This window comes from Sparus aurata, chromosome 17 (assembly GCF_900880675.1).
Source record: "Sparus aurata chromosome 17, fSpaAur1.1, whole genome shotgun sequence".
Classification (NCBI taxonomy): Eukaryota; Metazoa; Chordata; class Actinopteri; order Spariformes; family Sparidae; genus Sparus; species Sparus aurata.
Window position 1 is genome coordinate 33,981,039 of NC_044203.1, and position 24,657 is coordinate 34,005,695.

General features: G+C 43.9%; 1 protein-coding gene across 4 annotated transcripts in view; it reads right to left on the bottom strand.

Moving 5' to 3' along the window:
• Positions 1-24,657, bottom strand: part of sema6cb (semaphorin 6Cb) — a 170,878-nt gene that overhangs the window by 22,856 nt on the left and 123,365 nt on the right. For all 4 annotated transcript variants that reach the window (XM_030393763.1, XM_030393762.1, XM_030393760.1 and 1 more), the window contains 3 exons: positions 23,112-23,288; positions 22,549-22,686; positions 11,610-11,687 (listed from right to left, as the gene is read on the bottom strand). In XM_030393763.1, coding sequence (XP_030249623.1) covers positions 11,610-11,687; positions 22,549-22,686; positions 23,112-23,288 — 393 coding nt within the window. The remainder of the gene's footprint in view (positions 1-11,609; positions 11,688-22,548; positions 22,687-23,111; positions 23,289-24,657) is intronic.

Here is a 24,657-nt window from a genome sequence, read left to right on the forward strand (position 1 = left end):
CTGAGCAAAAGAAAAAAGGAAACAAAAGCTCAATCACTTCAAATAAACGCTTCAAAACATTTTTTTCTCTGCAAAATTTGTGCCTTTCTGAACTTGCTGCTGAGCAATCCAAATCCTCTAAATTCGCCTTTTGAACCACTCCTCCAGAAGTGACAAGAAACCCAATCTGACAATCATTGATTTTCTGCTGCTCTGATGGAAATGTGCCTACGATTGCTACGCCGCTCTCTCTCTCTCCAATAAACACGCCGTCTTTCACCTCGGAGTCAATCAGAAATCAAAGTCTCATCCATTGGACGGTTGAGTAATGAGATCGAGCCAACGCACGGTGGAGCGGAAGCGCCTCTAGCCGAGCGGCGCCTCGCATCGTCGCCAGCAATCTTCCCACACGTTGTAATGCACCAAATAAAAACAGACACGGGTTCATATACTGCACAACCACGAGCGTAATGATCCGGCGCTCACACAGAGACACTTTGTACGAGCAGGCATGCACGCCCACTCTTAAAACAAACCAATTAGTTTTCTTATATAACAACACAAACCTACAGCGCACAGATTATGTACACAAACAAACTACAGAAACAAACGTCCTCACACGTCCTACACAGACAAGACAAACACGTGATCTCATACGTGAATCCTCGACACAAACATGTCGTACGAAAGAGACAACGCGCGTCTAATTCGGAGGCAGAAGAAGAATGAATCACTTCGGTTTCTTCAGCGTGTTTTAAGGCGGCACTCTGCCGTCGACTGTAAAGTTCAGGGATGTGTGTTTGTAAAAACCTGCTGCAGGGAGGCTGCTCAGCACACAGACACACACCTGAGGTACCAACATACACACTTTCTAAAAAGCTCAGCTCTATAGTTATGATAATCATATCAAAGAATGCCGGACGGAGGCTCAGTGTTCCTGTGAAGAATGGAAATATATCTTTCAGAGGCTCCGGAGCAGCTGGTTTGACGTCACAGCATGCAGGGTGTGAATCATATCTGCGGGTTTTGGTATGAATCATAGTGAAAAGTTTTCTTAAGTTCAGATTTGCGTCGTTTTTAAAGCAGAGGTCGTGAACTTTGGTCGACTTGTGATCCCTCCTCTCTGTTACGAGGCTAAAAAGGTTGTGACCAGTTCAACCGAAGAAAGATTTTTTTATCCGATTCTACAAGAACAAAACAACCACCGACTGACATGAAAAACAGGGATTAGGAGAAAGATTCTACGTATATTTACATTTTGTAAATAAAACAAAAGTTAGGGACGCACTGGTTTAAAGGATTTTGCCACGAAGAAGCTAAAACCAACCTGCTGATGGTCGTCTGTGTAGCTACATCCAGTGACAAAAACACGAGAAAGACTTTTATAGAAAGACCTTGATGAGATTAATGGCGTCCCGCTGTGCTGAGGACAACAGGAAATAAGTTTGGGACCAACAGAGGATGCCAACGGGACGACGTTTGTGTAACTATCACTCTGCAAGCGACAAACTGAACCAGGCTGACGACGACGGCGCGTGTCTCCTCATGCTGTGACTTACAATCCCCGGCTGGCTGCTCAGCGTGACGCGGAAGAGAAAACTGATATTTTACATCTCCCAAAGCTCTGAAGCTAACAGAGCTAACTGCTAACAGAGCTAACTGCTAACAGAGCTAACTGCTAACAGAGCTGAATGCACAGCAGGACAGAGTTTCTGTTCAGAGGAACATGAAGCATTAAACACTTAACTTTAACAGTAAACACACGGTGAAAGTACTTTTAATGCTAATACTTTTATCTAGAAACTAACGATGGTATTTAAACACAGAAACAAGATTTTGGGATGTTCTACATTTACTTCCTGAGTTGTGAAGTCATTCTTCTGACTTTGGTGTGTTCATGTGCGTCACGTCGGAATGTGAGAGCAACATGGACGACACAAAAAAGTTGTTTTGCATTTTATCGCTCAGTGTTTAAAAAAACAACAACACGCTAACAGCTGTTTCCAGTATTTGAGGTAAGGAAATGAGACAATGACTCCATAAAACATGACTTTGGCAGAAGTTTCTAACCAGCAACCCAAATGTTTACTTCTGTCTGCGTCACGTACCAAAATTTTCCCAGAATTTCCGACCCGAGAGGGAATTCATGTGAATTTTTCCAGTCGGAAAATAATGACAAAACAGCTTCTCCGGTCTGTAGACGAGGCATCTGTATCATATCTGCCAGAAAACCCCCCAAATATTCTAAGATCAAGCGTGTCTGTGGTGTCAGTAAACGCATCGTCCCTTATTTCAGTACAAACGGAGGGTTTTTTTGCTCCATCGCTGTAACAACTGATCAAAAACACCACCGCGTCTCTGTGCAGCAGAAGAGACAAAGTCATTAAAACACAAAGCCGTGTGAGTTGGACAGCAGCGATGAAATTATGATGCCTCAGAGTTTCTGGTGCTCGATTAATTTTGATTGTAGCTCGTGTTGTTTTGGTTTTGAACGTGTCCACAGATTGTGCTGGAAACATTTTCATGGAAACAACTTCAGTGCAGTCAGAGACCGCCGTTTGTTCCTCTCTGTAAACACTGAAGTACGTGCCCGAGCATGCTCAGTGTGGTCCGCCCGACCGATGTGAGACTAACAATACAAAAAAAAATAATTTTAAGCGGAGGGCACTTCATACTGTGTACTGAAGTGAGTCAGAGCTTGTAAACAGAGCGTGTTAACCAGCAGGATGACGGGTCACCTTTACGTTCGAGGGAGCGCGCCAGATTTCTCGGCACTCTTCACCATAATTGACCTTCTCTGGTGTTCACGCACATGAATAAACAGTTAAATGCGAGATTCATTTCGTTCTGCTCGGCTTTTTCCAAACACAAGGAAACTTCTGGCTGTCACGTATCAACATCTGTCTGCTTTTTTTTTTTTTTTTTTTTTTCCCCATAAACCCCCTTTTTCAGTCTGGGTTCATGTCCTGCATCTGGCTCCGTTTCGCTCTTACTCAAACAAAAAAACTGCAACAGAAAATGATTTGGTAGCTGAATTTATTTCGTCGCCATGTGATGATTAAAAGGTCTCGTCTCTTTCGGGGGAACAAACCCCGAGCTGAGCGTCCCCCCCGCATGGTTTAGTGTTTTATGTGGAATCATTATTTGTATCTTGGCATTGATAATAAAAGAGCTCTGCACTCTGTGGCACAATGATGATTTCATTTAGTAAATCAGAGATTCATTTGGCAGGCAGGCCGTTACTTTTAATGAATGCGGTGTTGACTAAACCTTAAATAACACGGCGCGGCGATGTTTCCGCTGAAGGTGAGTATCTGCACAACAAATTAACACCTGCAGATGAATGAGAGTCCGTAAACAAGACGGAGCGATGGCACGAAATAATGATTTCACAAGTAGCCGGGATGACGACGTGAAGAATACCATGAATACTGATTCCGTTCCAATCTAAAAACATGAAAGTTGGACGGCTGCGAATGTTTTGTCTCTGAATAAAATCAATATCCCGGCCGGCCGTTTTCAATTATAAAGAAACAAACTGGTGTGAAACATGCTAATTTTATTTATGTAGTTTTTTTTTTGTTTGTTTTTTAAAAGACAAGATACAAAGTTCTTTGCATAGACATTAAAAACCCTGGAAAATAAATCCAACGCGACATTTAGCTTTTGATTTACAAAAGGTGACGACACAAGTAACGATCCCAGGGTCGATTTTAATTATGATTCAGCGTCGTGACTCATCAGACCGAGCTGTTGTCGTCAGTCAGGAGATATAATTATACAATATGTGGTGATTAATACCTTGCTAATTGATTTCTGGAATAGTCAGTGTCCATCCTTTATATTCATTTCACCCTTAGTCTAAAAACGTAAGGACGCCGCGTAAAACAAAATAAAAACAGAAGGTTTGAGCCGATATCAACAACTTTCACAGTCTTTCGTGTCTCCTGTCCTTATTTGTCTGAAACCTGTTGTTTGTATATTTCAAAAAGAGCTTCCAACATTTCTTTGTGTTGTGGTTCTTGTTCTTGAAACGTGTCTGATATTGTGCGACTGGAATCTGGACTTGAGCAGAGCCGTCAGTTCGGTGTGACGGGTTGCGCTGAAGTTCACCTCGTTCTGACTCTGAAGTCTCGGCGGAGTTCACAGCTCGTGTTGTTTTTCTTCTGTCTTGTGCATAAATTAAGCAGACGCGTTTCTGTTGTTTCTGATTTGTGCAGCTTCACGTAGGTTTTCAGAGGTTGACTGATGCCGGCGCTAATCTCAGCGGCAGTAGCTGTCGTCCATCATCAGCTGTACGAGGAGCTCCTTCCTGACTGTCAAGGTCAAAACAAAACCTGCGTACGTCGGTGGAAATAGTCGTCATGTGTGCTGCTCCCGCAAGCTTTAGTTTCTTTTTTACATTTTATTGTTGCTGTTGTGCCTTTTTGCTTCTGAATTATTTGCACAACACTTTGGTGAACTCTTGAAATTCGCTGTAAAAATAAAAGAATATACAAATAAATGAGTTTATAGCCGATGTGTATTGCAATTCAAGTTCCAATCTGGTGATATTCTACATGAAAAGACCCAAAACCAATAATGAGCAGCTCCTTCTTCCACGTGTTGTGATGTATCCTCTTCCTCGGGGCCACAGGGCTCCATTTTTAGTCCAAAAACTATTAAAAACACATCAATGAGTCGCACTAATGCTCCGTCTCAACCCTGAACACACACACACACACACACGCACACGGTTTATTTATTGTGAATCAATCCCACATAAACCTTCTTAATACTTGCACCTGATCTGTGGCTGATAATAGGTCTCCAACAAATACACGCAACAAAACAAAATATCCGTAAACTGTTTGTAAAAGGTTTATATCTTCACGTCGCTCGGGGTCACGGACGGGAGAGAAGGACCGACATGTTCTTTAGTTTTTGGTCTTTTTATTTGGATGCAGAACGCAGCAGACGGGATTCTCACCGGTTTAAAACAGACAGCATCACGTCTAACATCTCCCCGTTGGCTTCCTGTTAAATTTAGAACTGATTTTAAGAGTTTACTGAGCTGCTGTTTGGCTTCAAGCTGCATAGGAGAAGCGTTGGCCCTCATACGAGTAAGTTCAGAGCTGTACATCCTCAGGTAGAACCAGCTGCCTGAAGAGAATCAGTGACTTCGTTTCTATAGAGTCACTTTTAAGTCACAATGTCTTTTTATAGCTTGTTTTTTGTTTTACATTTAACATGTAGTGATGCCTCGACTTTCATCGTCTTTCTGCCTTTTGTCTTTTTGTTGGAACTTCATCTAAACGTAATTTTGTTTTGTTTCTGTTTGGCCTCACTGTTTGTCTTCCTGTTGACAGTTTCCTGCTCATGATTTGTCACTTCATAACCTCAGGATATGACCAGACTTGTCCTTTTCCACCTGCACTGCACAGCTGATCCCGTTTCAGGATCTTTCTACGTCCTTGGCCGTCCTTTCGTTTTGGCATTGGGCTGTTGGCGATAGTCATTTTGTCCGATGCATAATGGATGACACGTAAACTGGAGCACCCAGACAACATTGTGAAGCCGAAGCCGTCCGGGCCAAACTACCTCTGAATGTGTGAAGAGACAGAAAAAGATGAAGAGGGCTGCGAATCCTCTCTCCTCTCCTCCTCTGGATCAGCCACAAATCAGTCATTAACATTTATGCCACCTCCGGATGAGAAAGGACTGCAGGACAAAAAAAAAAAAAAAAAAAAAAGAGATTGCTACTCCATGAAAGAGTGATGTGAAAGAGGAGAGAGACGGACAGAGGAAGTCCCTGGAGGAGGATGACTTCTGAGCTGCTTCATCTCAAACTCTGCTCGGGTTTTTCTCTGCTGCCTGATTCACATCAGTTCATCCTTCTCCTGTCCCATCACCGGCCCTTTATCATCCTCATCCCCCCCTCTCTCCTCTTTCACCAGCCCTCTCCTCTCCTCCCTTTCAATGATAGATACGCACACATAAAGATGTCACTTAATGCTGGTTGAAAATGTGCCGTTGCTTTAGAGCCACACAGACGGCCCGAGCCCGAGCAGACGAGCGAGAAACATCTAAATGTAAAACAGATGTTCTGCAAAACTCACGCTTCTCTTCACTTTGTCGAACCATTCCTCCTTCTTCATCCTCCTCTCGTCTCCTTTTTTCTGTCATCTGTCCATACTTCTGTCTCTCTCTCTCTCTCTCTCTCTGGCAGGGGGCTAATATCTGAGATTGGACAGGATATTTTTTGGGCGATCTCGCTCACGTTCCGCTCCGTCGGTTTACAGCGCGGCTCCGTCCCCGCACGCAAAAAACACAAGACTCATAAATCAAAAAACCTCGGCTCTCGGCCAGCGTGAAGCCACATCGGCACTTCCTCTTTACTCCATCGCAGGCACGTCTCACTTTGAGGACCTTCCTCTGACAGCTACCGCTAAACTCCCAACCTCAAACCACACAACGTCTCCCTAATCTTAATTACAAACTCCATTCAAAATCCTTAAAGTCACAACTGCATGAGAAGCTACTTATTAATCTCGCTCCCCGACTCTTCATGCTTTATTACACGCACGTTTTTTTAATAAACCAAAACATATTTCTATCAAATCTCATTACTTTGACTTCCTCAAAAGCAGCGCTTCTTTAATGATTATCTCAGTGTGCGGCAGGAAGCGTAAATAAAAGCACCGAGCCATAAAACTTTCACAGATTTCTAAACAAATTAAGAGCTCTCGCTACTGGGTATCCTGCTTGTTTTAACTAATTAAAAGAGGCAATATTGAATCCCAACAGGAAGCAAAACATCAGTTTCACCACTCCTCCCCTCTGGATGCCAACAAACACCAACACAACAGCTCAGATGTCGAGTGATAGCATCTTCTGAATAGCCTGAACTGAAAATAACAACAGGTTAGAAGACAGACGACATTTTGAGTGTTTCCCAGAATGTCAGCCGCAGCCAGCAGCCTGTTAGCTCTGACTTCGTCCTGGCCACGTTTAGTTTGAACTGACACCCGGCTCAGACTCCAGGAGGTAGTCGCTCCCGGCCAAGAAACAGTCTGGTCCATAGGAAAAAAACAAAAAAGCGAGCGTGCATGTGACGGTGAGAAAGGAGTTTGCAGTAACGCCTCAGTGAAAGTTGAGCACCGTTCAGACTCTTTGTCAGAAGATATTTCCTACGACTCTTTAAGACCCGAGCCAAGCGATGTGTAGCTTCCAACCTCAAAGTGAAGGTCATCCATATCAGCGTGATATTTAATATTTATCACATTTTGTTGTGTCAATCTGCTGCGCTGTGGTGTCGAACATGGTTACTTTCCAAAGTGTTGTTTTGAGTTAAAAAGTTTTGTGAAGACTTTTTTTGCCACCTGCAGGATTTAAAAGCGTCTCAGAAACGTGGCACAAAAAAAAAGGGCTGAAATAAATCAAAACGTCCAGAAAACCTGCAGCACGACCCATTTCTCTGCTAATGATCCACAGTTTGTTCCAAACACTCACTTTCTCCAAAACACCAAGTACACCGTGTCTCTGACCTGTTCTGAAGCTGCACCAGGAAAGAAGCTCTGTTAGGAAAATGACATTTTTTGGATCATGGATTGAGTTGGAGGAGGAGGTTTGAGGAGTTTTTAATGGAATTTTTAATGCTTTTCTTTGCTGTAACCCCGAGTCACCACTGCAGCGCACAGTAGTTACTGTGAATACAAGCTGATCACGACTGAAGCAAGCTTCAGAGTCAAGAATCCAGTTTTACAGGGGCTGAAACTCAAAAGGCAGCTGTTTCAGGACGTTTTATTGTTTGCGTTCCTGCTGGTGGATGAGAAGATCAGTGCCACTCTTGTTAGCTTAGCACAAAGACGGGAAGCAGAAGAAAACAGCTCCACAATCCAAATAAACAACTAGTTTTATTCTTTTTACTTAGATAAGCTAAGTGTTGGCTGCAAGACTCCAGGAAGACGACAAGATGTTGAAGTCAATAACCTTAACAACCAAAACAACTATATGATGGTTGGGATCAAGAGATGGATGGATTTAAGCGCCAGAACCCAAATATCATTCTGTCAAATGCACAAATAAAAGAGGACACGCAGAAAAATGCATCTAACAGAAAAAAAAATCCCATTAGCCTCCGTCTGTGTGAGGGCAGAGGAAGTAATACGTCTGGGTGGCCAAGACGGGGAAACGCAGTGATTCCAGGTCTGCACATTTTCAGCCTTCAAAGTAATCTATTGCAAGCCAGTCCACAGTGTGTGTGTGTGTGTGATGGAGGGGTAAGTATGGTGGGATGTCAGTCACACACACACACACAGTTCACACAACGAGTGTACATAAAGGTAAGAGTGAAAACTCAGCCGGCGTGGTGATGCAGGAACAGGTTGTACATCAACAACAGGGACACACACGGTCCTCGACTGTCAGGAGGCACACAGGAGCAGGAAATAGTAGCTTTAACTCCTCCTCCTCCTCCTCCCCTCCTCCTCCTCCTCCTCCTCCACCTCCTCCTCCACCTCCTCCTCCTCCTCCTCCTCCCCCTCCTCCTCCTCTTCCTCTTCCTCCTCCACCTCCTCCTCCTCCTCCTCCTCCACCTCCTCCTCCACTCTTTACTGCATCCATCCATCTGTCCATCCAACCACCTCTTCATCTTTTTTCCAGACGGCGCGGTTCGCGGCTGTATGATTGAAACACATGCTGCCAAACATCCGTTTTGATTTTATGACACAGGCTCAGAGGAGAGAGAGAAAAAAAGGTTTATTAGTTTAAACTTTTGGTTTGATGGCGACAAACCAGTTCTGTACATAAATCTCTACGCAGACTGAGAAACTGTCTGCAGATCAAATCATTCTTTTACAAGCAGTCACTGCTTTTGTCACTTGTCTTTTACTGAATAGCTCGTATGATAAAATCCTTTCCTTGCCATATTCCTTGTTTTAAAGCATTACAAATATGAAAAGAAAACTCCTCCATCGCCGACTGAGCAGCTAAGATGTTAAACACAAAGAACCTCCAAGTTTGAGCTGCAACACACATTAACTTTTTCAGATAATGTCGGTGTCTTATCTAAAAGCCTGGACACGTCCTGCGCTGCACTTTAGGCTCTCTGAGTGACCTGACAAACATCCAGCGAGGGGAAAACTGCTCTGATAACGTCAGTTTAGAAGCTAATGAGAGACTCAACGGCATAAAAGCATGTCAGGATGAGTTCGCTTGGATGCTGAATTCAGTAAATCCTGATTCTTCAACATCACCGCTCACAAAACACTGATTCAGTCTGCAGCAGCAGTTTGTTGACATCGTGTCTCAGTGCTCCCTCAGAGGCTAAAGAGGCTGAAGGAGCATCCACACTTTTATTTCTTTTGTCTTTTCGCCCAGAAAAAAGAAAATCCCACTGAATAATTTCTGACAGCTGAAGAGAAGTCTTTTAGATACTGCATCTGCCACCACAGGGTGTGGGTCAATACCTCCACGTATCAGATGGCTTCCTACCAGTTCGATCGATCAACCAAACGATGTCATATTCTTCTGATTCTCCACCTTTTCCGCCGATTTCACGTTATCGATGTCTAATTTAAAGGACACTTCTTTTGTCGCCAGGGTCCCTTAAAAAATCGTGCAATTTTGTCGTTAGTGAGTTAAGTTAAACTTTATAAAAGTTGTGAAATGCTGTCTCGGACAAATTCTTTATTATTTGAGCGTTCTTGTAAATTCAGCAGAAGTTAAACATCAAGATATTACTTTCTGATGGATTTACACCTGTCCAACTGTGATTGGATCACTCAGGACCGTTCTGATCAGGCTTACAGAACTAATAACAGAGGTTATTAATTTTCATACGCGTGATACAACAAGATGGAGACGTGCTGTGGATCTCCAAGGGGACCAGCAGAGAAGTAAAAACTGCTGCTCAGACATTCATCATGTTGATGTTGCCCTCTTGTATAATTCCAGATTAGCTATTGATTATCAAGAGTGCGTCGCCCCGGCAGCGAACGCAGGTCCGGTTGACGTGCGCGGTGCTGAACGACTCACTCGAAGGAGATATGAAGATTATTACTTCTGCTTCACATTATTGGCTAAATAACAAATGTGTCCGCTGTGACTGTCGAGCGAGAGAACTAATAATGTCTTAATAGAACCGTGTCCACCTCGTGTGCTTCCTGTGGCTGATCTCTCTAATTATTACGACTTCGTCAAGAGAAGAATTACCAGCCGAATCCTCCTGCTGGAGTGTTTTTGATTAAGAAAGCGAATCTGCACACTTTTGTCTCCCGGCGCTTCGCGTTTGGAGACGTCGATCTGAAACGGGGGAATCAACAATGAATCTCATCGGGCGGAAAATTGCTGCTGCAAACATTAAAGTTTAAAAGTGAAGCTGAAGTTCTGCTTCCGTCAGAAGCGGTGATGTTGGGACAGGTGTTCAGCTCTCAGAGACAAACTGTACCCGGAGCTGCTGCGTTCACAAAAAGTTTAGAGCAGAGAGCAGAGCAGCGACGCTTCATTAACTCGCTTCAAGTTGAGAAATCTCCTCCGCCTGACAGAATCTCATGTAGCGATTATTTTTAATTATCAGTTCATCTGTAGATTAGTTATTGGGTTGATAAAATGTTAAAGAAAAATGTCACTGAGTGTTTCCTAAAGCCCAAGATGACGTCCTTACATGTCTCACAGATATTCAGTTTACTGTCACAGAGGAAGGAAGGAAACAAGAAAATATTCACATTTAAGAAGCTGGAGTCAGATCATTTTCTTTAAACACACATTAATACCATAAACAGAATATTCTCGATGTCTTGTGCATCATTTATAAAACATTCCCAACATCCAGCCTGATATATCTGTCATCTTTGGACTCTTTATCGTCTCCACAATAATTTTAAATGACGTTTTGAGCATTATTTGGACGCACTGTGTGTGTTCTGGCTTACAGCTGCAGTTGTTCTTCATATTAGAGAAGTTAATCCACACTTCCATCACTACAGACCTCTGAATGAACCCGTGCAAAGCAAGCAGCTGTCGGCAAACAGCGACTCAGTGAGGTGGGGATGTAGACACTTTGCTGTCAGAAACCATCCCTGACTTTATTTGGACGTCACTCACTGAACCTTATAAAACTCACAAACGTGTTGTGTTGTGCCGTTCTGCTGTCGGCGCACTTTTTGTTATTGTTCCCAACATGAACACGAATGTAAACGAGCGCGGCGCCAAAACAAACTACAGCGCTGCAGCACAGCCCCGAGGCAAACGCTCGCACACTTCTTTCAAACACGTTAAATTATATAAATGTTGGAAAATGAAATCGCACCGCGCGAGGACCACTCGAGTCGTAACACTGACAGCAGACAGTATCTTATAATACACCAAATACTTCAGAGCGCTACATTAGGGCGAACGAATGCGACCGGGCAATTTCTGAGAATGCACTTAAAGGAAACGAGAGACAAACACACACAGCGGTGAGGCGGCTTTTTACTGATTTCAATGTCAACATTCATTCAGCGCTGATGGCTGTAATGATGGTGCGGTGCTATCTGTACGCTCTGCCCTATAATAAGTATAAAGTGGCTGTTATTATCATCTGTGTGTGTGTGTGTGTGTGTGTGTGTGTGTGTGTGTGTGTGTGTGTGTGTGTGTGTGTGACTTACTTGAAGCCAGGTGAGACGGTGGCACAGCTGCCTGACTTGAGCCACATGCAGTACGGGTCCCGTGAGGACAGACAGCTTCTGCAAAAGACAACAGACGGACACAAAGACGGTCAGTGACGGAGGACATCGAAGAGACGGTCGGCAACCTGAACAACACCCGTCACGTCTCTCAACTCTAGCTTGAGCACAGGTGGAGACATGAACTTAAGGTGTACCAAAGTGACCTTTTGTTCCCTCGTCTTCCTCGGCATCGTTTCAAGAATATCTTAAAGCTTGCTCACTGTATACAAACAGACAGTAGAAGGTGAAACCGAACACAAGAACAAGATGAAAATGACAAGTCGGTTGTCCATGATCCTTTTTCGCTCAGCGTAGTGACAGAGGAGCAGAATATTTTGCCCTAGTTACCCTGATAGGCTTACAGGGTTCGTACACATTTTTCAAGGTCAAATTCAAGCACTTTTCAAGCACTTTTAAGGGTCATTTTTAAGATTTTCCAGCACCTTACTGCTGGGGTAAAATACGTATCTAAAGGAATACATATACTTGTGATTTTTTGCTTCACTTTTTATCACAATTATGTACATTGTATTATGCTGTAAACATCTAAAATTATATTCTATAATAGCAAAAACTTCAGAAATTAATTATCCAGTCTGATCCCGATTTTGTAAAAGACACAGAGTTATAATGTCAAGCACTTTCAAGCACTTAAACTAAAATCCAAGCACTTTTCAGACCTTGAAAACACAACATTGAAATTCAAGTACTTTCAAGGATTTCAAGCACCCGTACGAACCCTGGGCTTAATAACTTCTGCGGAATGAACACAAGCATGTAGTCCGCCATTGTTGTTGTTGTTGTTATGAGACGTAGCGGGGTTAAGAGGTCGAGGGGTGGGGCGATGGCGTCATCGATACGCAAAGTATGCAGACTCGCTGTCCACACGAGAACGCAAGGGCGCCATTTTTGGATTTTTCTCCCCTGAGACCACATTCACACATCGCCGGGTATTTATAGAAACACGTTTCCCCCCCCTCTGTTTTCAATAATAACATCGTGCACACAACATCGTTTTCAAAAAAGTTGTCATTTACATCAACCTGCATAAATACGCCGTCGAGCGCCATTATAATTATGCCAAACCTACGGGCGGCAGTGTAGGGAGAAGGATAAAGCCATCCAAGCCAATCAGAATCTTCAGAATCAACAGCAACGAATAACACAAGCGACTTCCTGTTCTTTTCAAACAAACTGTAAACACAGGGCGCTCACATGACATTAAGCATTTTCCAGCGCGTAACGTAACCCTGTTTCTCCCAGTTGTCACGGCAACACATAACCGGCGTTTTCAGAAATCTCCACTTTGGCCGGAGTCTTTAGAAATAATTGTTTTCTGTGATAAAAACAGGGTTTTCATGTGAAATGAGAGGCCAAACCGCAGGGAAATATCTGCGTCTTCCCTTGGTGTAAACAGGGCCTGAGACAAGGTTTCAAAAAAGTGCGTTTACAAGATCCATGTGGACGAAAATAAGGATGAACGACTTGCAAAAAATATTTAATTGTAAAACTCTTGACTGCACTTGAGAGATGAAACATATTATAACGACCATGGTTTGTGTTTGATGTTATGATCTGTATCAAACAAAGATTTTCTTAAAAGGTCCAATTTGTAAGAAAGCTGAATTTTGAGTTTCACTCCCAACGACGCCTCGGAAACTAAAGCTTTGTCAGCTTTCATCCCAAAGCGCCAGCGTTTGATGAGTGACGAATTCTAATAAAATCTGACCTTTAAGTCCGCAGAACACAATTTATACTCCTGCACATATTTTGCTTTTGACAAACTGCCCTGCCACATATTGCAATTTCAATATAACCCAGATTCTATTGAGCCCGAGCGTACCGCGACACAAAGACAGAGTCGAACAATCAACCAACACAGAAAGCATTAGAAACACATTCAGCTGGAGATGAAATTGCTTCATTTTCATTAAACAGTTATCATTTACCAACTGACAAAACAAAAGAGCAATTATTGTGAACACTAAATCACAGCATGAAGCTTTACATTTTAACTGGGACTCTTAATTCAACTCCCATATCTTCTTTTTATGCAAATGCACATTTGTTTTCGAGGTCCGCTGGTATTTAAATACACTGTCGACATATTTTTATGGCCTGGATGTGAATGCACGGCAGGCGCTGTGCATTATAGTATCTGTATCTGTGCTTTAATGTATGAATAAAATGTGTAATTATCCACGTTTGCTTACAGCGAACGACTGAGAGAAACATCCCAACGTTACTGCGTTCTCCATAACAGAGCAGGCAGACGGGGATCAGATGAGTATTTGATCAGTCCGACTGCGGACGTGTTGTTGTTTTCTCGCTGAATTGAAGGGAGGCAGTTTTTTTGTTCTCTTCTCACATCTCTCACAGGCTTTAAAGCACCGATCCATAATTGTTTTGACTGTGTAAATTAGTATCTACTCCAATGTAATTGGAAGAGTTTAAGTAAATTCTGCACTTTGTGTTTCTCAACTGATCGTAACTGAGAAAGAAACGGGCCCGATATTCTTTTGTGTTTTCTGAAAAATTGATTTAAAAACAAACCTTCAAAAGCAAATCAGATGAATTTGGGGGAAAAAAAAACAAAAACGTAGAACTAATTCCTTTGTTTTTGTGTGAGTAAATTAAATGTCGAATCCCTTTATAAAGACAAAATCGGCACATTCTGCTGGTTTGTTTCTCACCTCTCACACAAACAGAACCTGCTGTCAGTCACTCTGACTCTTGTTTGACTTTAAATTTGTAGTTTTTTTTAATCCTGAACTCGTTTTTTTCAGCTTCATCCCGCTGCTGCATAATTGCCAAAAAAACAACGGCGGGTGTCAGTCAGAGATTAAACGTCGCTCTCCACCCGGCAGCACCGACATAATGAGCATAACCCTAACAACAATGTTTACCTGCTGCCACGATACAGTCACTTTACAGACGTGTTTATCCCGTCAGGCTGGATAACGTCTGTCGCGTCACGCCGAGAACCTTTTACGGCAGTCAAGGAACGACTTTTAATGAGTTTTAATGAGGACTCCTGTGACCCGTTTTAAAATATCTAAAACCATCTAAAAAAAATGAGCTTGCAAGTGTTTCACCACCTTCACCCTCAAGTCTGCAAACACTGTGGAGAATTCCTACTGAGAGCACATCAGTGTGTCACTCCAGCAGAACAGAGAGGAAATCAACACAGGAGCTATTCCTGATACCACGCCTGCAGCTGGGAATACAAATGCATGCAAAGTGTTACGCACAACAACACTGGGGGAGAATACTCGCATGCATACGTTTGGAAACGTCAAGATAAACAATGAGACCTCCCACTGACACCCGATCAGGGCGATGCCACAGAGACTTATAACCAGTTCAGATGGATTAACAGGGGTGCGACAGAATAAAAAGAAACGCATCTGTCAAAAATGGAACAAAAATAAAAAATACATGTCTGTCTCTGTCAGTCAAATCAACCTAGAACAGTGTTTTCTGTTCTGACGCCCTTCAGCAGGACAAACATTCGTTATTGCTTCCAACACATTCCAACATTTTCAGTTCTTATCCCGTCCTCATTTTTAAAAAAGGGGCTAATAGTGGTTAAAATGGAAAATGCCACATGACCCTATTTGTCGTCAGTTGTTGATGTTGGTTGCATTTAATTATTTCCATTATTGGCTCTTCAGCTGTGGCAATCCTGATATCATCACAACGCCGTGTGGCATTTATCCACCAGATAGAAAACAACTTCACACCATCAATCATGTAATCAAATATGGGCCGAACGCTTCCCCCCAACCGCTCCACGCCAACAAGAACAGGACACCCTACACCTCGACGTGAGCGTCCAAAGCGGAGGAGAAGGGGTGTCTTACCGTCCTCCTCCGTCCTAACGTGGACGTCGAGGCTCTGCAACAACATCGCAGTCCTTCAGCTTCTCCTCCAGACAACAGCTATGAATCATTTGCATTGTCAAATAGACATAAAACATACAGAGCCCGCTTTAGGCTCCTCCACAAACAATTGGTGCTGTTGTTTTTCTTAAGAGGACCGCCGTCTCTATAATAATGCAAATGCCCTGCAGTTCATACAGACTTAGTGAGGCTCAGAAAGTTTGTTTTTTGTGGAGACTGTCGAGAGGTGTTTGTTCAGCTCAGCAGCGGCTTTTGTGCCTCATAATGAAGAGAGGCGTCTTCAGGGCTGTGTCGATGAGGAATATATTCATTACAAACTCCATAATTGTCAGCAGGATAACTCAAGCAGCTTTATTATTCCAAAGTGTCGTAAAGAAAGCTGGACTTTTTGTTGTATATTGTTGCGTTGTGTATTTACAGTAACCCAAAAGTTTCCAGTAAGTGACGACGACAACAATGGCGGCTCCTCACGAGGTTAGCGTAGCGGCTAATGTAGCATCAGTTACATCCATAGTTAGTTTGATTGTGGCTTCGCTTAAAGTTTAATTTACCAACTGGCTCCTCCCCCAGCCCGTGATAGACAGAGGGGTTCGACCAATCACCTGCCAAGCAGTTTTTGAAACTAGTTTCTCGCGGCGCCTTTTTGCAGAATATTAAGTTTAACAAACCCATCTGGAGTTTCAGGTTCCTGATTTGTGCCTCGAGTGTTTAAAACTGCAGAATTCTGCAACACGGCCCAAAACCACAAGTTCATGTAAAAAGATACTTAATGGATATTTACTCTCACAACAATAACAGCAGAGCGATTTAAACTGACCACTGAGCCGAATCGATGCTGCCAAGAGTCTATTAAAAACTAAACATTGTGATCTTCACTTAACGGCCCTGGTTGTGTTTTTTTGCTCTCGAGTTAAATTGTGTTGTCGCATTGAGTGGAACATTTAAACATCGGAGTCAGACACAAACTTTCTTTTCGGCAGTAAAAACAACTTTTGGTCTCCCCCCCGCCACTTCAAACTATATATCTCCCTCTTCACCAAAGACTGACAGATGAGCTTCGGGCATCGAGGTCCTAAAATGACTCTCGCCTCGTGTGTGGCTGCCAATAAGAGACGCTGCAGAGTGCAGCTTTAATGAATTATTCATGCACTTGCCATAAGGTATATACGCGCCCTATTCTGCCTCTCTTTTCCTCTCCATCACAGCATTCCTCCACAGTTACATGACAGGAAAGAACCTCTGCACTGAAGCATCGTGGGAGTACAGGCCGGTCGTGTCCAGCGGTGGTTTCAGTCAGAAGTGCAGAGCTCTTTGTCTGCCGCCAGTTCTCAGATTTGCAGTTTATATACAACATGCTTTCGTGTGCGTCCCTCATCCCTCTTTAAAGACTTCAGACTTGTCTTCCGCCTTTGTGCTCATATTCTGTCATGCTATGATGAACTGATAGGTGTGTACGTTTGCCTGCAGCCACAGTGAGTAAGGAACATCCATTAGCCGCCGAGAGGAGAAGGGGATTTATCCGGCTTCTGAGGCTGCGGCTCATAACTTCCAGCTGTCATTTAGCCAATATCCTGGGAGTAACACAGTCCTGACTTATTGGAGAGGGCTTCAGCTAATGTGACGCTGCTGCTGAACTACAAGCCACCCCAAGAAAATATGAAACAAACTGCTTCACTTTAATGTCAGTGGATCACCATCATCATTACTTTTCCAGAAAAATACAAAGAACGCCTCTTTTGACAGTCAAAATCATACAAAGCAAAAATGATTAATAGCTTTGTCTGTCCAAAGTGCAAAAAAACAATAAGAACCACAATAATGGCTCTAAATTTGTAATGGTTACCTTTAATTCTGCCATTATTCTTTCTTCTGTCCATAGCAACCACCATAGCAACAACAGAAAATGTTACATTTGAACATTTTTCTGGCTAAAATCTTCACAGTCACCAACAAAGTTAAGATAAAACACATCCACTGAAGGAATATTGTGAAAATAAAACAAAAAATAATATAATCAAAATGTATTTTAATGCAGAAACTATTGACAGAATAAAAAGTAACTATTTCCCATTTTTTTTGAGCCATTATTGTGAAACTACCACTTTTTGTCTGGGTTGGGTTTCTACCTCCGAGCAAAGTCATTTGGGGCTGTCGTCCCAAGACAAAAACTATATCAGTCATTTCAGCAAATATCCAATAAAACATTGGTTTACATTTGAGCACCAAAGCCCCCTAGTGGCCGTAGGAATTATGACTTTTGTCTCGAGTCTGCAGGAGGTCAGGCTGGATGGACGGGTCAACTAAACATAAGAACTTTGACATGGGAGATCGCCGTTCAATTCCTGTTTCCTAACAACCGCCAACATCGTCGTGGATCGTTGCCTAACCTTGAATAAGTGGATATTTAGTCACGAGCCATGCTGTTTCTGTAACCAAGGCCAGTTTGCACCCTTTTTGCAGTGTCAGATCAGAAATCACTTTTATTTTTGTAATGGCGTCTGGAGGCATCGACAAATAATGTTATCTGAGAAATGATGTCCAGAACTGCCAAAGACAAAAGCTGTAATAAACCAGAATGGAGCACAGATTCCTTAAATCTTCAGTACCAACAGTCTTTCATGGCTGACGGTAAAAATAATATACCTTTCCCCCTCTTAGAGCCGTCACTTAGTTAATATATAAAAAGGAAATATCCAGTGGAGTTGAAAATCCCTGGATCTGATGATTTTAAGGGGTTTCGGGCCTCTTCTGCCCTTTTATTGTATTTTTTATTAAAACTCCCATTTCATACAGTTCCTGCCCGCTGTTCAAAACAGAGCGTTTTCTGAAACCTAATATTGGCAGCAGGGCCTCGAGTGAAAAAAGAAACCTGACGATGCAGAGAGGGAGGATGAAGGAGAGAGAGAGAGAGAGAGAGAGAAAGAAGCCACGAGTGAGAGAAATGCAGAGGCTGAGAGAAAACAGAGAGATGGGCTAAATCTCTTCTGGAGGGAGACAGATTCATTGGTGTGGTAAAGGAGGATATGGCAGCTGAAACCTGACCTCCTGGCCAGTGCTGATGAGGCTTACGGGGCCCCCTAATCCCAGGATGAGGTGTGCTGTAGCTCTAGTCTCTCAAAAGGATCCAGGGATGTAGCCGGCACATAAGCTCCCCCCTCCTCGTTCCTTCTTTTTCCCCCCTTCTCTTCCCTCCAGCTTGAAGGGGAAAAAACATGGCGGCCACCATCGCTGGCTCCCCGCCAATCAGCTGGATCCAATTTATAAGTAAACGATTGTTGAGAGCTTCTCCAGGCCTTTTGCAATGAGGGGTTAGCATGCTATGGGGGCACATGTATTCCCTCGGTGGAGCTGAGGGAGAAATCCTTCCTCTGGTTCTGGAAAGGGGGGTTGAGAAAAAAGAAGGGGTGGATGCGACGGGGGGGGCCAACATTCCTCAAAGCCCCAAAAATAGATTCCCGAAAGCTGGGGAGCGAGAACATTTACTGGGGCTAAAACATCGCCTGACAAAACAAAAGGCTGCAGACAGCGAGAGACGCTTGAAGGCTCTGCTGCGCTCAGCTCATAAACTTGTTCTAAAAGCAATGTCAGCGTCTTGACAGCAGCACTTTCAAGGTACCATTTACAGAATTTACTCCAGACAGTGATCGATGGCAGCCGCGTTTAAAGGTGATAAGTTGTTGATTATACTGAAAATAATTGTTTTACCATCCATCTCTCTATCTTTTTCCGTTTGAGGTAATTTATTATTTATTTGGTCTGAAAAGTGTGAGAAAATAGCGGAAAAATATCCACGACCATTTCGAAAGTGACATGTTGGTATGTTTTTTCATCAGCGGTCTCAAACCCAACATATTTAATGTTACGAGCATTATGTTTACGTAAATGGAACTTCACACTGGACACAGAGCCCAGAAACACCCTCCAACATCTGGCATCTGCATTCATTCCCAGGTGAACTGACTCTGTACTCTCAGGTGTTTATTCAGCTCCAGCTCCCACTGACTTTGATGGAAACTTGACACCTGGTGGACGCGTCATTTTAGATTTTTAGATTTAAATGATCTACATTATTGCTATGATAAGCCGTTTTTAGACAGAGCACCAAGCCGCCAATTTGCCCGTCCTTTTGGCGGCTCGGTCCGCGGTTTTAGACAGAGGGCGGCAAATTGGGGGTCTGTTGTGGTCCGCCGATTTGCCGCCTCAGAGGGTACACTTATTTCCGCCTCGCCTGCTATCTAAAAACGAGGCGGAAATGTGCCAGCCTCTGTGTGAGGTGGGTGGAGGTGTCAATGACGTGCACTGTTGTGCGACCCACAGCCGGGGAGTTTTAAAACCAGGAAACAGCTGATCACAGCAGCCAGTCCATCATTTCATCAAGATGAACAACTGGACAGCCGCTGAGATCCAGGAGATGCAGCGTCTCCTCGGTCTCTGTAGCTGTTTGGTTGTGTTAGCTTGTTGTTGTGTCGGAAAGCTAAGGATGGTCGCTACTTTCAAATTAAAAGCCCCGGCTAAGAACCCAGTTCTAAACTCCAATGGGGTGCAATGTAAAGCTCTTATTTTGAAGACAAATTCGTTGTCACTGTTCACAGCCCAACTTCAAGCTTCACGTCACGTCACATGTTTACGCCTACCTCAGAGGCGGCTTTTGGAAAAGGAGGAATATTACGCCTCGGTTTTAGAAAGACAGGCCGGCAATGTTACCTTGGAGCAAATGTGATGCCTTTTCTATCTAAGCAGAGTTGCTTGAAAGAGAGACATGGTTACATGCAGGGTTCTGTCCTCCGTCTGCAGGCAGACTGATCTGAATAATCATCGAGCAGAACTCATATAATAAATAATAAGTCACTTTCCATTATTAAAATGAATGCTAATTTTTACTGTATGGAAAGGTTTAACTTCAGGGCAGAAGGAAAGCCAACAAACGTCGGTTTCAAAATAAGGCTGACGGAGAAGATCACCGACACAAATGTTCAGTCACCAGGTGATGGTGCATGTTTATGTTTCTATTCCCAAATTTGAGAACAAGCAAGCAGCAACTTTTGGGGCAATTAAACTCACCATTTCAAATATCACCAACTCTGATGATTCACCAGTAAAGATAGCAACTGTAAAAAAAAACCCTGAGGACATTATTCTGTTTCTCCAACACTGCACACTGAAATGGCCGCTGCCTGTTGCAGCTGTATGAGAGCGTGGGATCATCACACACACTCAGACGTTAAGCTGAGGCAGGAATCAGATCGGAATCAGCTTATAGAAATGTACAACCTCGCCTCCAACCACCAGCATCTCTCACATGACAGCCACAGCAGGCTTCCCTCCCGCTGCTCAGTTTAATCTTACTCTCACTTACCTGCCAACACCACAAATAACCTCAGAGTGCTTTTTGGGGGGAAAGTGGAGCCCCAACCGACTCCATGAACCAGGCGGATAATAGCATAAAATCTGCTATTCGGTACAGGCTTTTGTCCAAAAGCCTCTGACAGCATCACGAGTGGCCACATTTCTTAAATTGGTAGGTGTAGAGGAAATTGATCCTGCAGTACTTGAGTTACCGGCCAGTGTTAGTGCCATTTCTTCCCGGTACACAGGAGGAAAATCTACATTAACGCGAGGCTGCAGCGCCGAGTGTGGTCCCACTCCGTCTTCTGTGAGCTCAGAGAGTTTCAGACTTGTTTTGTTTCTGTGACCTCTGACTCATTTTCACTTCCCTTTCTATTCGTGCAGCTGCACTTTTTCTCTTCTCCTGTATCCTGCAGGTAAATCAATACGAACTCACCACTTTTAAATGTGACACAATAAGTGCACTTTTTCAGCCAACTCCAGTCTTTTAAACTCCTTCTGATCCACTTTCCTGAGTTTTGTCCCCCTTAAATAAGCGCTATATTGAGTTTTTCCTATAAAATATAATCATAGTATTTCATTTTAGTAGAATTAGATATTAAATAGTAGTATGAATAGATGAGGGACAGGCTGCTCTCTTTGCAACAACACATACAAACCTTTTAATAACAAAGTAATGTTAAATCAGACCTTTTAAATTAAATAAATGTGATAGAATGAAATATTAAATGCAGCTGGTCTGTCGCAGCTTCCCTCTAAACTGAGATATTACACTGCAATACATCAAATTACAGTCAGGTGAAGAATCACACAGCTGAATATCTCTGATGATGGCAAATATTGTGACATTTGATAATAATCTAATATCAGCCCAGGCATGTCTTCATGAAACAGAAGTAGGACATTTTCCTGGATAGTAACTTATGATTGTTTATTCTAGATAAATCTTATGAGACGATTTATTAATAATGTCATTTTTCAGAAAATCTCCCGTCTCGAGCACCCAGAGCGTTTGGAACTGAATCTTATCTGGGTCCAGGTTGCAGGGCTGAATCCAAATGTCCGGACGTCATTGCTCTTGCAGACTTTACGGGCCCGTTCCCAGGAATTCTGGAGTTCTGAGCGCAGTCCAAATCCCCCACTATTCATCCAGTCCACAAGTACCCTGAAGCAGACTTTCAGAGAGTCCTCATGGGGACCAGACTTCCCCGATTTGATTGCAAGTTGGACATGACGTGGACGTTTTTTTTCTCCAGTTGTCAGCAAAAAAAAATGACAGAGCTCTTAGACGTGTTGCAGTCACAGTAGGTAAGACTGAACATTTGGATTCAGCCTATGTGAGGTAAAAGAGACATCCTCCAGCTCCTCCTGACGAATGTTCCCCGGCCATATGGTGGGTAAAACACCTCCAATGTGTTTTGGTAAAACTAAACTCCTTTCTACAGGAATCAGACGTGTTTCTACCCCGAGTTTTATCTGGTCACCCTCCCCAACGCACTCATGACCCCTGAGGAGCAATCCACCGTTTTCTGGCAGTTGCTAATCAAGTAATTGGTCAATCATCTAATTGTGAAACCCCTCACTGAGGCAGACATGAAAAAAAAAAAAGCTTTGCTCTACAGGTGACTCACTTCTTGCAGGTGCTGTAGTCGGAGCAGCGGCTCAGCGGCACGCGGATCACACAGCTGGAGAACGCCACGAACAACGCGTGGTGATCCCGATCCAACTCGAGGCCCAGCACCCTCCTGTCCTCCCCCTGCACGTTGCATCTAGGAACACAGAAGAAAAAAAAAACAAACCCCAACCGTCAAGATCAGACGTTTTCGATTTCATTTCATTTTCAAATCAGCGCCGCAGACGACTGGCACAGTATGAAAATTATACAGAAAGCCGGCTGTGAATCGAAGTGCGTGCAGATCGGCTTCACAAGGCGTGCAGTCGGAAAACAAAGGAAGACATGGGGGGAAAAAAAAAAAGCATCCCCTCGAGCTGTACAGGGTGATGCAAAGTGTTACAATAGACCAAAGTGTGGGTGGGCAGGGCAGATCAAGGCACAACACAGGGAGCAGGAGAGGAAGAAAGATACCAAGTGAAAGGACAAAGACAGTAAGAAGCAGAAGAGAGAAATTAGAGGAAAAACATGGAGCGAAAAACAGAGATGAGATGTGTGGATAGAGAAGACATATGGTCTGACTTGTTGGGGTTGTAGACGTCGATGTCCTCCAGGAGTTGAGTGTTGAAAGATGCGTTGGCTCCCTCGGTGCTGGCTAAAATCTTCAGCACGCGGCCGTTGTCTGAGCCCAGAAACACCACCGTGTAGTTCTTATACGGCCCCGCAGACGTGTCCACCGCTATCTGGGTCAACTTGAATCTGCATAAAAACAAGGAAAAACACTATCATTAATGCATTGTGCTCAAATATCCGTGGGAAAAGATGCACTATCACCGCACGAGCCGACTCCGAGCAACCCGAGATCTTCTAAACCCGAAGCTGTCACTTCAAACTGACGCAAATTAGCAGCAGCTAACAATGCCGAATGTGCCGGTTAGCATCTCGACATTGTTGTTTTGTCAAAGTCGGTTTCCCATGGTAAACAAAACAAACAGTGGGCGAACACTGAGCTCATTGTATGAAGCATCAGCGTGCAATCAATCACTTCATCTACCGGCCCACCGTTCCCTTCCTCCATCGCCTACATCCTCTAATCCCTTCATCCCATTAATTTATCTACCCATCTATCAGTCCGCCCACACCGATCCAATCGATCCATCCTTCCTGCTGGTTAGCAACTTTCTTCACACACACACACACACACACACACACACTGCAGTCTCTTTCCCTGCCCCCTGTTTTCCCCATTTTTTGTGTTTGTATTTATGCGAGTTCAGTGAACTGCTGCTTTATTTGGAGCACCACCCTGCTTCATATTCATCCGGCTCCACAGTCACACCTGGGAGCTGCCCAGTAGCACCACCGCTGTCTCCGCCGGAGCAGTGGAGGATTAAGAGCGGTGCTGAAGGGCACCTTGAGTCCGGTGCTTGTTGTCAGAGGGATAAGCTTTGCTCGTTCATCTATCTGCCTGCCTTTTCTCCCTCTCCGGCCGAGGGATTTGAACAAACAATCTTCCACTAATAAACCCGGTAATTTTTCTTGGCACCGCATCCCTTCTTTGCTATTCTGTAAAGGACACCAGCGGCCGCTCCTCCGTCCTCACTTTTCCCTCGGTCCCCTCCCAGATGGTCCCGAGGAGGGCTGGTGTGTTTACCCGCATCGACTTGACTGGCACGTCCCCGCAATGACTCGGTAGTATTGCGTGATGCGCTTCTGGTTAGATTTCATTTATCTAGCTGCTCTCCAGGGAGAGGCGAGGCAGATGTGATGTTTTTGGGGCCAGATGCGAAGCGGCACATGTTTCCCCAGTGTGGAGCCGCTGCAGTGTCTGGCTGGCTGTCAGCCTGGCTCTGCTTCAGGAGGCAGGGAGGAGGCTCCTGTATACTGTCTGTGTGTGTGTGTGTGTCTGAGGCTGAATCTGTGATGTGATGTGTCTGCAGGGTGTATTTCCGTGTCTGAGGTTTAAGCAGCGCTGACCGAAACACTTGTGACGCTTATCAACAATTCAACATCCGCCACATCATCATCAGGTATCAGTGGATGCTCGAATGTCACAACACACACACACACACACACACACACAGGTCAGCACTCGAGGAAGACCCTCCCCCGTCCTCCCGGCGCGGCT